The sequence below is a fragment of the Salvia hispanica genome, chromosome 1 (assembly GCF_029641045.1).
Source record: "Salvia hispanica isolate PSC_SH4W2 chromosome 1, Shi_PSC_v1, whole genome shotgun sequence".
NCBI lineage: Eukaryota > Viridiplantae > Streptophyta > Magnoliopsida > Lamiales > Lamiaceae > Salvia > Salvia hispanica.
This window is the reverse complement of record NC_142692.1, coordinates 32,156,752-32,171,661: the sequence shown is the minus strand read 5'-3', so window position 1 is coordinate 32,171,661 and position 14,910 is coordinate 32,156,752. Positions and strand designations below refer to the sequence as shown.

Sequence of the window (14,910 nt, the reverse complement as noted above, 5' to 3'; positions counted from 1 at the left end):
ACACTGGTTTCTTTAAAATGTTATCTATTTTTAAGGGACGGAGGAAGTATAATTTTTGTAAAAATTTTCAGCCCTGGCTTACTTAAATTTTTGGTTCCGTCACTGTACACAGGTGAAGTTTATTCTCCACTGACACTATTTTAATTATTTCTTATTTCAATATTTTTTATTTTACTAATTATGGGATAGATCAAAAACCAATTAAAATTTGTAATTTAATTGGCATCTCTTGACAAAATCAGTTCAGCCATTTTTTGCCTGCAAATTTTCGCTTTGCAAAATCAGTTCAGCCTCTTCAAATCATTCAGCTCCTAGCAATTCAGAAAGGGCTTAAAAGTGTTTTTTATAATATTAACAAATTAAGTAAAAAATTCTTGTTGGGACTCCCTCACTCATACTATGTCCTCCAAGTCCAATGCTATGAAAATTCTAGCCAAAACAAATCTTCATGTCACAGCACCATAAACATGACATTTGGAGTGTGGAAGCTTGAAAGGGATTCATGGATAATAATTGACGCAGCAAAGCTTGAAATTCAAAAAAATTTGTCGGGGAGGAGGTATCCCGTAGTAATAGACGACATTTAATTTATTTTATTCTGTTTTAACTTTTAGTAATTCTGTTTTGTTGACTGTTTGTTCTCCAAATTATTGTGGTAGAATTGAAATGGCTGCTGAAGCTCTGGATTTGCTGATACAAACCTTACTCCAAATCAATGAACGCGACGATTATCTGTTCACCCGTCATGTAAAACATCGAATTATATCCATCCACACAAAGCTGCTGCCTTGCAGTTTAATCTCAAACATTTTCCAGAAAAAGAAAGAATACAACACTAGAGATTATTCAATATCTCTTCTCCCCACAATATCCATTCATCCACTCAACTGTCAGACTTTCCGATCACTTGAGGGAATTGGCTGAGGGGCTCGACGATGTGGTTCACTGCATTTCCAATCCAGTCAACGATGTCACTGATGATTCTCCTTCTATTTCTTCTGAATTTGAAGATCCAGTGGTAAATAGTAAATACAAACAGGTTGAGGAGATTAGCGGGCAAAATAAAACTAGCAGATATTGAAGATCCCAGTGATTCACCATCAATGTTCAAACATGATATGTGTAACAGCCCGGATTTCTAGGGTACAATAAATACGGCGACTACTACCAAATCGGACTTAAAAGCACTACGAACATAGGCTAGGGTTTCATTTAAAGAGATTTGACCAAGGTATTAAACGAACTATCAAAGCAATAAGTCAACGGTTTACTCAAGAAAATCAATGAAGAATAGATACCATAGACTATGATCAAAAGTCAAGGGTTTGACATAAATTCAACAAAACACAATATGTCTCGATATTCTAATTCAAAAGGAATAAGTTCAAAACAACCAAATGATAATCATAAGTTTCTTAATTCAGCGGAAGCAACCAAGAGAAAGAGAAGCCATGTATGAAGACACGACCACACTCGAAGTTTAAAATATCCATCTTATTTAATTAAATTTGCTCAACACCCGCCAACGCTCGTCGCCATTTAACCTGCACATAAGGAAAACACATGCATGGCTGAGTATTTTGAAATACCCAGTGGACTCATGCCAAAACATTTTAATAGTTATGCCACCTTTACCATAGTAAACTCGAGTTTTTGCAGTTATCAGAAGAAATATCATCGAGTATCACAAAAATAATTTCATAGACTGGCCAGTCAAACAAATTCCCCAGTTTCCTCATCAATTTCCACAATCACAATATTTCCATGGTGCGACGAAAGTGTGGCCACACTTTTCGCCCACGAGACCGGCCGACTAGCAAGGACGACTCCCAATCCCACCGTGTACACTAGCCTGGTAGGGTTTGCGGTCCTACTCAGACCCGAATTCGTTTATACATATCCATAGCCCTATAGCCCAATGGAGCGAACTCTCAAACTAGGCATCAGGCGCACAACATCATCAAAACAATCACATGCATGACACAACAGTTTAAACCACCCTTATAACACCATAATCAATATTTTGGGAGTTTAGTGAGTAAAGCCCACCTTGACTGCTTAGGTTTAGGGTATGATTCCCTCTTTTGTTATCCGGCTTCGCAACCAAAGTTTCACCTATTAATCACATATGCACATATCACGTATTAGCTTCAACATCAACTCCTAAATCATGCATGTCCCAATGCTTCCCCTTTTTCCCACCGATCCGGTAATACATTTATCATTCAAAACCAAGACACGTTCATCATATAGTTTATACACTCAACAAATTTTAGATCTATCATCAACTTATGTCACACATGAGCGTTATTCATATGTCACAACACACACGCACGCACACACGCACGTATACATGCACACACACACGCACACACGCACATGCACTTCCTATATACCATTTATCCCACTTTCACTCAATCTAGATGCATGGAGGGTTCAAGAATACCGATTAATCGGTTAGGTGAAGAAAGATTAATATGTAGGTACCTTTTCTTGCCAAAACGAACGGTAGAAACAAAGTAGAGACTTGATTCTTCAACAATTCTTGAGGCTCAAACTCTAATTCTTCTCAAAAGATGAAGAATTATTGGAGAAAAGTAGAAGGAAATTGAGAGAGAGTGGCGTGTGATGTGGGGTGGGGGGCGAAAATTTTGTGGTCTAGGGTTAGGTTTTGCCTCTTATTTATAGGGTTCAATAAAATCTTTAGGTAATTAAATAGAATATTTGGGAAGATTTGATTCTCCACAATTAAATAAAATAAATATTGTGAAGTAGGGAGGAAGAAAAAATGGTGTGAATTAGGGTAGGAAAATAAGGAATTTTCGAAAATCTTGGCTATTTATTTAGCCAAGATTTTATTTGGTATATTTTTCGGAGTAGAATAAAATATCACGGAGCAAAATAAAATAATAATTTTCCCATCAATAATTGGAAATAGTTGTGTATATTGATTCCTCCATAAGGAATCAATTTTAAATATTAACTAAAATAAGATATGACAAGATCTCCTTGAAGTATGGTAAGATTTGCTAAAATATTTATATTTATGTATGGAAGGAATCAAATAAGGGATCAATTAAACAAATAAAATAATTCCTTCTTCCCAAAATTAGGGGATTTTTGAAAATCACCCTAGGATAAACATGGGTGTCGATTTTCTCGTGGAGGAATAGAGAATAATTGGGTTTTGGATTTAATTTGGATAAATATCCAAAGGAATAAATTAAATCCGGAAAAATAGGATTTCTCTCCAATAATATAAAGGGGTCGAAAATTTCAAATAAAAATGTGGTTATAGTATTTATGGAAATATCCTAATAATCTCGCTCACCCTTAAACAAATAATTCACCACATAATTTCACCTTTAAATCAAATATTCATAAGCCACGTCATAAACTCAACGAGTTTGACTTTTCAACCCAAATCTCAATCCTAGACGCGACTTGGTCATAAGAACTCATGAAATAAATTCATTTATCATTTAATTCACGTCTCCTACGTCATCAATAAAAAATTTTACGGCTCTAAATTTAGGGTTCGAAATTTCGGGATGTTACAATATGGTTGTTGGTTTTGAATTTGATGAAGACATACGCAAGATGATGGATCGAATAACTGGCTATTCTTCCTACCAACAAATCCTCCCTATTGTCGGAATGGGAGGCATTGGTAAGTCCACACTTGCTAAATCTATTTATCATAATCCATTCATCATGGAGCATTTTGATATTCTAGCTTGGGTCACAGTATCACAAGATTATAGTATGCCAAGTATTCTCTCACAATTACTAGCTTCGCTCAATGGAAAAGTACATCGAGTTGGAAGGGAATTATTGATAGCAATCGCAACACAGAGGCTTGAAATTTGCAAAATTTTATCAGGGAGGAGGTATCTCATAGTAATAGACGACATTTGGAGTGTGGAAGCTTGGAATCGCATACGGTGGCTATTTCCTGACAATCGTAATACAAGCCAGATTATATTAACTACAAGGCTAATGGATGTGGTGACTTATGTTGCCCCTTCGTGTAACCCTCATGTGATGCATTTCTTGGATGACAAACAAAGTTGGCGTCTGTTCAATCACAACGTCTTCGGAGATCAAGATTGTCCTCAAGAGCTACGTAGTGTTGGGGAAAAAATAGTAAAAGGATGTGGAGGACTGCCCCTCTCAATTGTTAATGTGGCAGGACTTTTATCCACGATTCCTAGAACTCCCAAGTTGTGGCACCAAATTGAAGTAAATGACGGGCAGTTGGGATCATTATTATCTATGAGTTACAACCACTTGCCTCCACACTTGAGGAAGTGTTTCTTGTATATGGCTGGCTTTCCTCAAGTGTATGACATCCGTGCCTCTGAACTCATCAAACTTTGGGTTGCTGAGGGGTTTTTGGAATGTCGAAATGAATCTAAAAGCATAGAAATGACGGCGGAGGAGTGCTTGGAGGATCTGATCAAGCAAAGTCTAGTTTTGGTACCTTCATGGGAAGAGTTCCGGGTATAGTTCCATCATCTTGTCCTCAAGCTCCCACGTGGCTTCTTCGTGCCCATGATTTCTCCATAGTATTTTCACGAAGGCAGTAGATTTGTTCCTCGAGATTTGAACCTTCCGGTCCAAGATCATCTGGGGTCGCTCCTCGTAGCTAAAATCCAGATTTACGGCAATTTCCTCGTAGCGAATCACGTGCTTCGGGTCGAACACATATTTCCGTAACTGCGATACATGAAAGACGTTGTGCACATTCCCGAGGCTGGGCGGCAGTGCTAATCGATAAGCTACGGGTCCTACTCCTTCAAGAATTTCGTAAGGTCCGATAAAACGCGGTTTCAAATTCCCTTTAACACCAAAACGCGTTATCCCTTTCGACGGGGATATCTTGAGGAAAACTTTATCGTCGGCTTGAAATTGTAAGTTTGTCCGTCGGACGTCGGCGTATGACTTTTGTCTATCCTGGGCTTCCTTCATTCTCACACGGATTTGTCGAACGATTTCGACCATCTCTTCGACTGCATCGAGTCCAAGTGCCCTTCGTTCGCCAACTTCATCCCAATAGAGCGGAGATCTACACTTTCTTCCATATAGTGCTGTAGCGGAAGCGCTCAGTGTTGTAGGGGTTGGCAGCGGAAGTGTTCACATAAATCAATTACAGATAATTCAGATCTATTTAGCGGATTATTCAGACAAATTCTATTCGCGTAATTATCTCACGTATCATGCTCATAACTCAAATAATAACATGCTTTAAATTAATTGAAACCTAAAACATGCTTTTCTAAGGTTCAGCCATTATACCTTGATGATTCTCCAAAGAATCGAAGATAGCTAGCGTCTTCTCCACGTGAAGATCTTTAGTACAAAACCACAGATCTTCTAACTGGTTCCCGGACTGTGAACTGATATCAGGGTGGTCTGATCTCACCAGTGCACTAGGACTTAAATAGAGAAGACAGAAATCCTTTCCCTCAGAGGAGAGAAAATTCGACCACCACTAGGAGTAGGGGGGCCGAAAATTTTAGAGAAAAATTAAGTGTATTTTCTGTCTCCTTTATTCTCCTATTTATAATAAGTCACATATTGGGCCCAGATAGGGATCTATGGAAGGCTTTGGATATGGGCTCCTCCAATTAGCTTTTTACTAATTAAATTAAACCCAATTTAATATAAGCTTGAAATTGGAATATTACGAGCAGCCACTACAGAAGTAATACTGCACTCCCCATCCAAATCCGAAATTATAAGTAATTCGGGTTTCCAATACTTTATATTTATTTCCCGCGCTTAAGATAGAAACATCCATTAATTAATTATTGTCTGCTATGGACTTAATTAATCAATATCTTATTTATTCCAAGAGAGAACTCAGCAAGAAATTCTTATTTATTATTCATAGAGTAATTAAACTCCAACTAGCTAGGTTCCGAATAATAAAACCTTATTTCAAGCTTCTCTTGAGGATGTTATCAAACGAGACTCACCTCGCGCACTATTCAACATAATAGCAATCCTAGCACCGCTAGATATTAATCACCACTACCCAATATACCAGGCTTATTGGGTTGCCAAAAACCCGCACCATTTGGTAAGTCAAAGTAGTGCATAATCAATACCGTATGCTCAATGCTAATGTACATTGATTGAGAAATAATTTACGAGACCTCGTCTTTCAGTAGATAGCATAAAGACTGTCTCGCTGTTAGATCCATTCAGTGCTATACCACACCAACGTCATCTTATTTCAGTAAGGCTTAGAAATAATCGGACTGACATTGCAACCTTTCACGATAGGTAGTCTAAGCCTATCTAGGTTGTGAAATTATTCTTTTTCTTTCTTTAGAACTGACCGTGTTACCTTAAAGTGAACGACGCCCACAACCGGTCTACTAAAACAAAGACTTAGACTTTGTTAAGTTACTTATACATTTAAATATGCAATAAACATCCATTAAATGTAAAATATAACAACATTATGACAAAAATCTGTTTATTCATTTGGAAAATAAAATAAGAGTTTTAACAGTATTCAATCACTCGAAAGGTGATTTCTAGTATACAAACTCTAACAAGTGCTTCATACGGCGCCATGCTGATCGTTGCTTGGAAGCTGTTGTTGTAAGCGAATTCGATCAGAGGGAGTGCGGTCTCCCAACTTCCGCCTCGGTCGAGCACCACGGTTCTTAGCATATCCTCGAGAATTTGTATCGTCCTTTCGGATTGTCCATCGGACTGTGGGTGAAATGCCGTGCTAAAATTTAAGCGTGTTCCAAGTTAGCGCTGTAGACTAATCCAAAACTTTGAAGTGAACTTCGGGTCACGATCAGACGTAATCGTCACTGGGACTCCATGTAATCTCACGATTTCTTGTATGTAGATCCGAGCTAGCCTGTGCGATCCATGGGTTATAGGAATCGGTATGAAGTGCGCACTCTTGGTAAGTCGATCTATAATCACCCAGATCGCGGTGTTCCCTTTTAGGGTCCTTGGCAATGTCGTCACGAAATCCATGGCGATGTGCTCCCATTTCCACTCGGGTATCTCTAGTGGTTGTAACTTCCCATACGGTCGTTGATGTAAGGCCTTCACCTGTTGGCAGGCTAAGCAGCGCTCCACAAATGCCGCGACATCCCTCTTCATGCCATTCCACCAAAAGAACTTCTCCAGGTCCTGGTACATCTTTGTACTCCCCGGGTGAGCAGTGTATGGGGTCTCATGAGCTTCGCTCATGATCTCGTTCTTGAGTCCCTCATCGTTTGGAACGCACAGTCTTCCTTCAAAGATGAGGGCGTTGTCGGAAGCCTCACTAAAATTTCCGGATTCACCGGTTCTCACTTCAATTCGAATTTCCTCCAATTTCGCATCCATCCGTTGTGCTGCAATGATTCTCGTCCTTAGATTAGACTTTACCACTAAGGCGGCGATTCGGCCTTCCACGGTTTCAGGTGCCCTTACCACTTCTAATCGCAACTTGCTTAACTCTCGTATCAAACTTTCCTCTTTTGTCAGAAAAGTAGCTAGTGCGAATGGTCTCTACGGCTCAAAGCATCTGCCACTACATTTGCTTTGCCAGGGTGGTAGTTGATGCCACAATCGCAGTCCTTCACTAGCTCGAGCCACCGTCGTTGTCGCATATTCAAATCCTTCTGCTCGATGAAGTACTTCAAGCTCTTATGGTCCGTAAAGATTTCACACCTAACTCCGTAGAGATGATGCCTCCAAATCTTTAGGGCATGCACTACTGCTGCTGCTAACTCCAAATCGTGGGTTAGGTAGTTCAACTCGTGTGGTTTCAATTGTCGTGACGCGTAGGCGATCACCTTGTTGTTTTGCATCAGCACGCATCCTAATCCAACCTTCGAAGCGTCGGTGTAGACTACGTAGTTCACTCCAAGCTCTGGCACAGCCAACACTGGTGCGGTGGTCAATTTCTCTTTCAAGAGTTAAAAGCTCGCTTCACACTCCGGGGTCCAATTTACTTTGACTCCTTTCTTGAGTTGTTGGGTCATTGGTCTCGCTATCTTGGAGAACCCTTCTATGAACCTTCGGTAGTATCCTGCCAAACCCAGGAAACTCTGAATCTCGTTCGGTGTCGAAGGCGACTTCCATTGTTGTACTGCCTCAACCTTGGCGGGATCCACTCGGATTCTTTTTGCCGACACAATGTGTCCTAGAAAGTTCACTTCCTTCAGCCAGAATTCACACTTGCTGAATTTGGCGTACAGCTTCTCGGTCCTCAACGTCTCCAACGCGATTTGTAAATGTTCTGCGTGCTCCTTCGCGTTCTTCGAGTAGACTAGAATGTCATCTATGAATACTAGAACGAATTTATCTAAGTATGGGTGAAATACCCGGTTTATCAAGTCCATAAATACCGCTGGGGCATTCGTTAGACCGAACGGCATCACGACGAACTCATAGTGACCATATCTTGTACGGAATGCGGTCTTCGGTATATCCTCCTTTCGAACTCTCAGCTGGTCGTATCCGGACTTTAAGTCCATCTTTGAAAACACGCCGGCTCCTCGGAGTTGATCGAACAGGTCGTCTATCCTCGGCAGTGGGTACTTGTTCTTGAGGGTCAATTTGTTCAACTCTCTATAGTCGATACACACTCTCATTGACCCGTCCTTCTTCTTAACGAAGAGCACCGGTGCACCCCACGGCAAGACACTAGGCCTAACGAAACCCAGGTCCATGAGCTCCTGTAATTGTATCTTGAGTTCTTCCAATTCCTTAGGCGCCATTCGGTACGGTGCCTTGGACACAGGTGCGGCTCCAGGTTTGAGGTCGATTGTGAATTCCAATTGTTGATCCGGCGGCGGTCCAGGTAACACTACGGGAAAAACGTCGGGAAAATTTCGCACGACAGCGACGTCTTCTATCTTCCTTTCCTCCTCTTCCTCTCCGTGGAGATAGACTAGGTAGGCAGGACGTCCTTTCTTCATCATCGTGGTGGCTTGTAGCGTGGAGATTATGGCGGTTCGCCGGTTCATCGAGATTCCGTGGTACACGATGGGTTCCTTGCCGGAGCTTGTAGGGATATTTGCCTCTCCTTACAACGGATCATCGCAAAGTTCGCGGTCAACCAGTCCATTCCTAAGATTATGTCGATATCTCCCATCGCCATAACTTGCAGGTCGTGAGCGACTAACTTAAGTTCTCCTAGTACAATCTCTACGTTCGAGCAAGTTCGGGAAATCTCTACTATCCCACCTACTGGTGAGGACACCATCATTCTATGTTCAGATTTTCTAACAGGAATGCTCAAGGTATGCACACATAATTCAGATATAAAAGAATGCGATGCGCCCGTGTCAAACAACACAACAATAGGTGTATCGAGGATTTCGCCTATACCTGCCAAGTTTCCATTCTTGTTTTTCCCTTGCTCAAATCTGGGCTGTTTCTGACTCATGGCGTACGCTCTAACTTGGGCATAAAGTCTTGGGCTAAAAGGTTGTTGCTGCCGCTGAGGTTGATACCGGTTCACTCCCGATCCCGTTGGTGGCGCCCTCGGCTGCTGACGAAATCCTTGATTGTTGTGCCTCGCCCTGGTTCCCACGTTCTTACTCGGACACTCCCTAGAGAAGTGACCGTTTCCCCCACAGTTGAAACACCTAGTCGGGTTCGGCACTCTACACTCCCCAAAATGGTACTTGGCGCATACATTGCATTGGGGTGGTGATGTGAATCAAATAATGCCTGTTCTACTCCATGATTTCTCCTATTTTGTACCTTAAAATCATCTATCAATTAATCATTAAAGCTTGATTATTATATATTAGTTGATAGATGTACATGTGGAGTGGGGTCTGATTGAAACTGTTCGTTGCCTATCAAGATGGTGTGCAAATTCTTTTATCTTACCACCATTATCTTCGTCTTTGAAATAGCTTCGCGTGGGTATATTGTACGCCTCAATCGGAGCTCGAATGAAGAAGTTATGACCATTTGACCAAGGTTGCGCGAAGCAGTCAAAACCGGCAAAAACGCCCGGGTCCAGTGGAAACGCCCGGGTTGGCATACAAAATGCCCAGATTGTCATTATTTCGCCCGGGCCAGGCATTTTTCTCGATAACTGCCGAATTTCATTGTTCAAATTGGTTTATGGGCGGTTTATGTCTCCCGCGCTTCCGCAGGAGTTTATAAACATTGAAAATTAGTTCATGGAACAAGTGTTCAGCTAACTGTGAACTATACGTCGCAAATATGTTCAGTGCAAGAGATTAGGTTGATGAATTAATCCCAAGATTTGTGCTTTTGATAGATGTAGAAATATGCAAGTCTATTGAGCAACTTGGAGTGACATGCTTTTCCGTTTGAGAAATCCATCTTTTGTTAATCTTTTATTTTTGTTTGTCTGAATCTTTCAAAACCAAAAAAAATCAAATCCTTATGTTTCATCTTTTTAACTTCATAAGTTTTAAACAATCTTCTACCTCCCTATGGATCGACACTTGAAATACTACTAACGACGCTGTAATCTTGCAGTATCGTAGTATTATTAGAGTTAATTAATTAAACTTGATATCTTGTGTGAACTGAATCGGATACTCTAAAATACGCATCAAGTTTTGGCGTCGTTGCCGGGGAGGCAATAGGTTGTTTACTACTTAGAAGTTTTATTTTAGTTTTATTTTAGTTTTATTTTGTTTGATTTTTCTCTTTGTTTTGTTTAGGAACTTACTTCGTGTTCTTGGAGGTGATAACCATCTACCACGTCTGGACTTGAAGATGAAGGAGTGTTTATATTAGGTGATATCTTTTTAATTCTTGGTTTAGTGATTAGGATTATTTAGTTTTCACTAAAGCACACACGTTTTATAGGAACTTAACCCGAAGTTGTCGAGAGGTCTCGCTTTCGGTTGTAGTGAAATATATTTTGTGTATGTGCTTGGTTTCTTTTTTGTTGTGCAGGTTTAGGTAATTAAAAAAAAAAAAAAAAGAGAAAGTTGTGAATGCACACAAGATCACAGGGTACACCATCGTTTGGATTACTCTGTTATCAAAGAAAGAGAGGGCCGAGAGGTTCAGAGATTGAGATTTATCCGGACTATCAGAGTCCAGTTAGAAGTAACCCACTCTTCGAGTCAAGTTCAGAAAGTAGTTGTGGGACAGAGTCAGACACCGAATCAATGGCTGACAACAATAACAATCCACCACCCATGGGAAGGTTTGGCGACATCCTTAGATCGGGAGTTGATCACCCGGGGGAGTTTGCCTATGCACATGACAATGTCAACATCCCACCTCACTACATTAGTTTGGTGAATGGTGGAAATCTTTTCCATGGTCGAGATGAAGAAGATCCGATGAGTCATTTGAATGCCTTTTATGAATTGACGAACTCTCATAGACCGCCAAATGTGGAGCATCATCGAATCAAGAGAGCTTTATTTCCTTTCTCATTGAGAGAGAAAGCAAGGGAATGGTATGACTCACTACCCGGCTACAACATTGCAACTTTTGAAGAGTTGAAGTCGTAGTTTCTCTTGGAGTACAATTCTCCAATGAAGATAGAAAAGTTGAGAGAGGAGATCACTTCATTCCGACAAAAGTATGATGAGTCATTTGCCGATGCTTGGAAGAGATTTATAGACTTGCTAAGGAAATGCCCAAGTCATGGACTAGCTCCGGGGCATGATCTTTCGAAGTTCTACAAGGGACTCAATCATGAAGGCACAAGCTTGGTTACTGCAGGATCAAGTGGGAACTTGGACGATTTGACCCATGATGAAGTGAGAGCACTATTTCAAAGATTAGCGAACAATCAGAGGAATTGGAATAATCCAAGGAAGGTGACCACGAGAGATACATTTGGCGCTACTAAGTAGTCGGAAAGAGTGTTAGCTATAGAAGCTCAAATGGCTGACTTTAGTACTCAAATTTCGTTGATGACGAATGCCGTCAAATCTATGCAGTTGACTCCTCAATCCCAAGCCACGCTTGTGATGAAGTGTGGAGTGTGCCAAGGAGGACATTATACAGATCAATGTCCTAGTTTGCAAGGAGCACCCGTGGAAGATGTGAATTATATTGGGGATAATCGTCAAGGCTACAATCAAGGGCCACAATACAATCAGCAGAATTGGAGACCTCAGCAACCAAATTGGAATCAAGCTGGTCTTAGCAACACTGCGGGTAATCAATGGAGGAGTAATGCCCAACCCTCGGGGTATGAGAAGAAGCCATCAAGTGATGATCAAGTTGCGCAGATATACTCCTTCATGACTAAGAGCCAAAAGGAGAATGATCAATTCAAGGAAAATGTTAATGAGAAGTTTGGCCACATTGATGCCACAATGAAGAACTTGGAGATGATGAAAGGCCAACTTGCAACGGTTGTGCAAACCAGACCCCAAGGAACTATTCCAAGCACCACGATAACGAACCCAAAGGTTAATGAGCAATGCAAAGCAGTCACATTGAGAAGTGGGAAAGAGCTAGAGAGACTTGGAGAGAAAGTGGTACATAGTGGCCCAAACATCTTGCACGCAGGGGCGGACAAGTTGTTAGGCTCGCAAACATCGCATGCAGGGGCGGGCGAGGGGAGTGAGTGGGCCACTACAGATGCTAGAGATGGTCTACAAGATAAAGAAGATGCAAGTCGGCGTGATACAAAGAAGAAGCCGTTGAGTCCGGCAATGGATCCGAAGAGTCCATTTAATTTTCCAGATTTTATACCGCCGCCTCCTTTCCCAATCGAGAAGAAGAGAAAGAAAATAATTCAAGAGAAGAGACTCGATTAGATGATGAATATTATTAGGAAAGTTAATGTAGATGTGTCCTTGGTGGATTTGTTCCTACATTTTCCAAAATTCTCCAAGTTTTTCAAGGACCTTATTGGGAAAAAGGAGAAGATACAAGATGATGGTGTGGTGATATTGAGCGCATTTTGCTCACAATTTGTGAAGGAAAAGATGCCGGCTAAGAGAAGAGACCCCGGAAGTTGTGTGATCCCGTGTGAGATGGGAGATAAGAAGTTCCCAAAATGCCTACTTGATCAAGGCTCGGGAATATCATTGATGGCTTTGAAAACTGCGAGATCAATCGGTCTTGAAGCAAGGATCGAACCAATCGACATTGATCTACAGTTGGCGGATCATTCAATTGTTAAGCCAAAAGGAATCATCGAGGATGTTGAAAGGTTGCTCTAGTCTACACGTGTTCAAATAGGAAATAGCAGGTTCCCTAGATCCAGCAAGTCCACCAGATCACTCGGTCTAGGAACTCGTGGGTCGCGAGGAATCCCGGTCGTCGGACACACAGAGCACTTTTTCTTTAAAAAAAAACCCTCAACCACTTTACTAAACCTAGTATAGGGAAGTAGGGATCGATCCCACAGAGAAGGATGCGTAATACTCATGTTCAAGGATTTGGGAGTGTTTTTGGTGTTGGCTGCTGCCACGCATTTTCTTGGGTTGAGGAAAATCAAAAATTAACTTGACTTGGGAACTTTTAAAAAAATTCTTAAACTAACAGCTAGACCTAGGAAATAAACCTACTGTGGGAACCATGTCTGAAAAAGCAAGGTACGACTGAAAAGTTGGCAGAATAACTAACTCTTGTACCGACTGACAGTGACACCGTCTTCTACAACCAAAATTGCGTAAAACTTCTTAAGAAAAACAGCATGAGCAAAATAAAAACAGAGCTACTGACTTGAAATCAAATTTATGCATAATAACAAAGAACTTAACAGATCTGCATACCCAAGACGAAGTAAAATAGAACCAAGAAGAAAAAAAAACAAGATCTATCGAACTACTATCTTTCCACACGTCGAATACAACCTCAGGCGCTAAATCCACTCCGGATCCAAGCGTCCGACATGAACTCCAAATAGCAGAAACTCTCCATCACGTCAGATTTTAAAAAAAAAGAACTCCGAATACTCAAACAACCACAAATCTGTCACCAAATTCCACATCAAACACCTCAACATCAAAATAAACAGAGATCGACATAACAATTGAAGAAATAAGCTAACAGCAGAGAGATCTATGCAAAATGACTTGAAATTTAACCACTAAACGCAGATCCACGAACGGTAAAACAATTAAGCATCATCAACATCAAGGTCGACTCCCAGAAGTGAAGTTCGACGGTGAAAACAAGCAAAACAACTGAAATTAAAGGTAATTGTATCTTCGCCCTCACTCGGACGGTGTTGCCAAACACGAGATTTTCTAGAAAGTACCCTTCCGATCACGACTACCCCAGATCCATTCCCAAGTGTGTGTAAAGTGTGTGAGCTAAGAAGAGTGAAAAAAAAAACTATCCCCCTTTGCGTTGCATGCTCTTCTATATATATAGGCGTTTGTGTGGGCCCAGCGAGGTATAGATAAGACTTTGTTGCCCTCAGCTGTAGACTCCTCTGTCACGCCAATTTTCCTTGTAAATCCTGCTCACTTCGTTCCTTTCCCTCGCTAGACCATCTCCTTCATTACTTCCTTGATCTAGCGATTTTCTTCACACCTGGCTTAGGAAACGTGTTAGACCCAGCAAATTATAACATTTTTCGCACATTACCGATGCATGAAATTAGCCTTATCAGATGTCTTGGTGAAGGTGGACAAATTTTTACTGTCATAGAGATGGAAGAGGACAAGGACATGCCTATTCTCTTTGGTAGGCCATTTTTAGCAACCGGTGATGTTGTGATTGAGACCAAGACAAATACGGTCATGTTTCGAGTTGATGGGGAGAATGTTGTGATTGAGCAGGAGAAGGCGAAGGGGCGCCTATTGGAGTTTGGATAAGAAAGCTGCAAAGAAGAAGGTCGAGCCAACGACTATAAACAAAGGCGCTGATTGGGAGGCAACCCAAGTTTTTATGTTGTTTTCTTTCTTTTTATTTTCATATGTTGGAGGTTTTGTTTGCTCAATTCTTTCCTCTAGCATTTATTTT

At 41.0% G+C, this 14,910-nt stretch overlaps 2 protein-coding genes, 1 non-coding gene and 1 pseudogene across 3 annotated transcripts; 3 read left to right on the top strand and 1 right to left on the bottom strand.

Moving 5' to 3' along the window:
- The first annotated feature begins 3,561 nt into the window (after window positions 1-3,561).
- On the top strand, window positions 3,562-4,509 carry LOC148933625 (putative late blight resistance protein homolog R1A-4). The gene has a single exon (XM_089060809.1). It carries the CDS (start codon window positions 3,562-3,564, stop codon window positions 4,507-4,509), a length of 948 nt encoding a protein of 315 aa, XP_088916935.1.
- A 6,626-nt stretch (window positions 4,510-11,135) lies between these two features.
- Window positions 11,136-12,749, top strand: LOC148933624 (uncharacterized; annotated as a pseudogene).
- LOC125185753 (small nucleolar RNA R71) lies at window positions 11,523-11,629 on the bottom strand. Its single transcript, XR_007170254.1, has one exon. It is a non-coding gene; the product is annotated as a small nucleolar RNA R71 (small nucleolar RNA).
- Window positions 12,750-12,752: 3 nt separating the features above from the next.
- Window positions 12,753-14,762, top strand: LOC125220883 (uncharacterized). The gene is made up of 2 exons (XM_048123016.2): window positions 12,753-13,147; window positions 14,558-14,762. The coding sequence occupies exons 1-2, from the start codon at window positions 12,753-12,755 to the stop codon at window positions 14,760-14,762; spliced, it is 600 nt and encodes a 199-aa protein (XP_047978973.2).
- The last annotated feature ends 148 nt before the right edge of the window (window positions 14,763-14,910 follow it).

Bases quoted from the DNA above. Each gene is read 5' to 3' on its own strand.
- LOC148933625 (XM_089060809.1), top strand. From the start codon at position 3,562: ATGGTTGTTGGTTTTGAATTTGATGAAGACATACGCAAGATGATGGAT.
- LOC125220883 (XM_048123016.2), top strand. From the start codon at position 12,753: ATGAATATTATTAGGAAAGTTAATGTAGATGTGTCCTTGGTGGATTTG. The intron at 13,148-14,557 runs GTTGCTCTAGTC...TAGCCTTATCAG, and splicing joins ATCATCGAGGATGTTGAAAG to ATGTCTTGGTGAAGGTGGAC.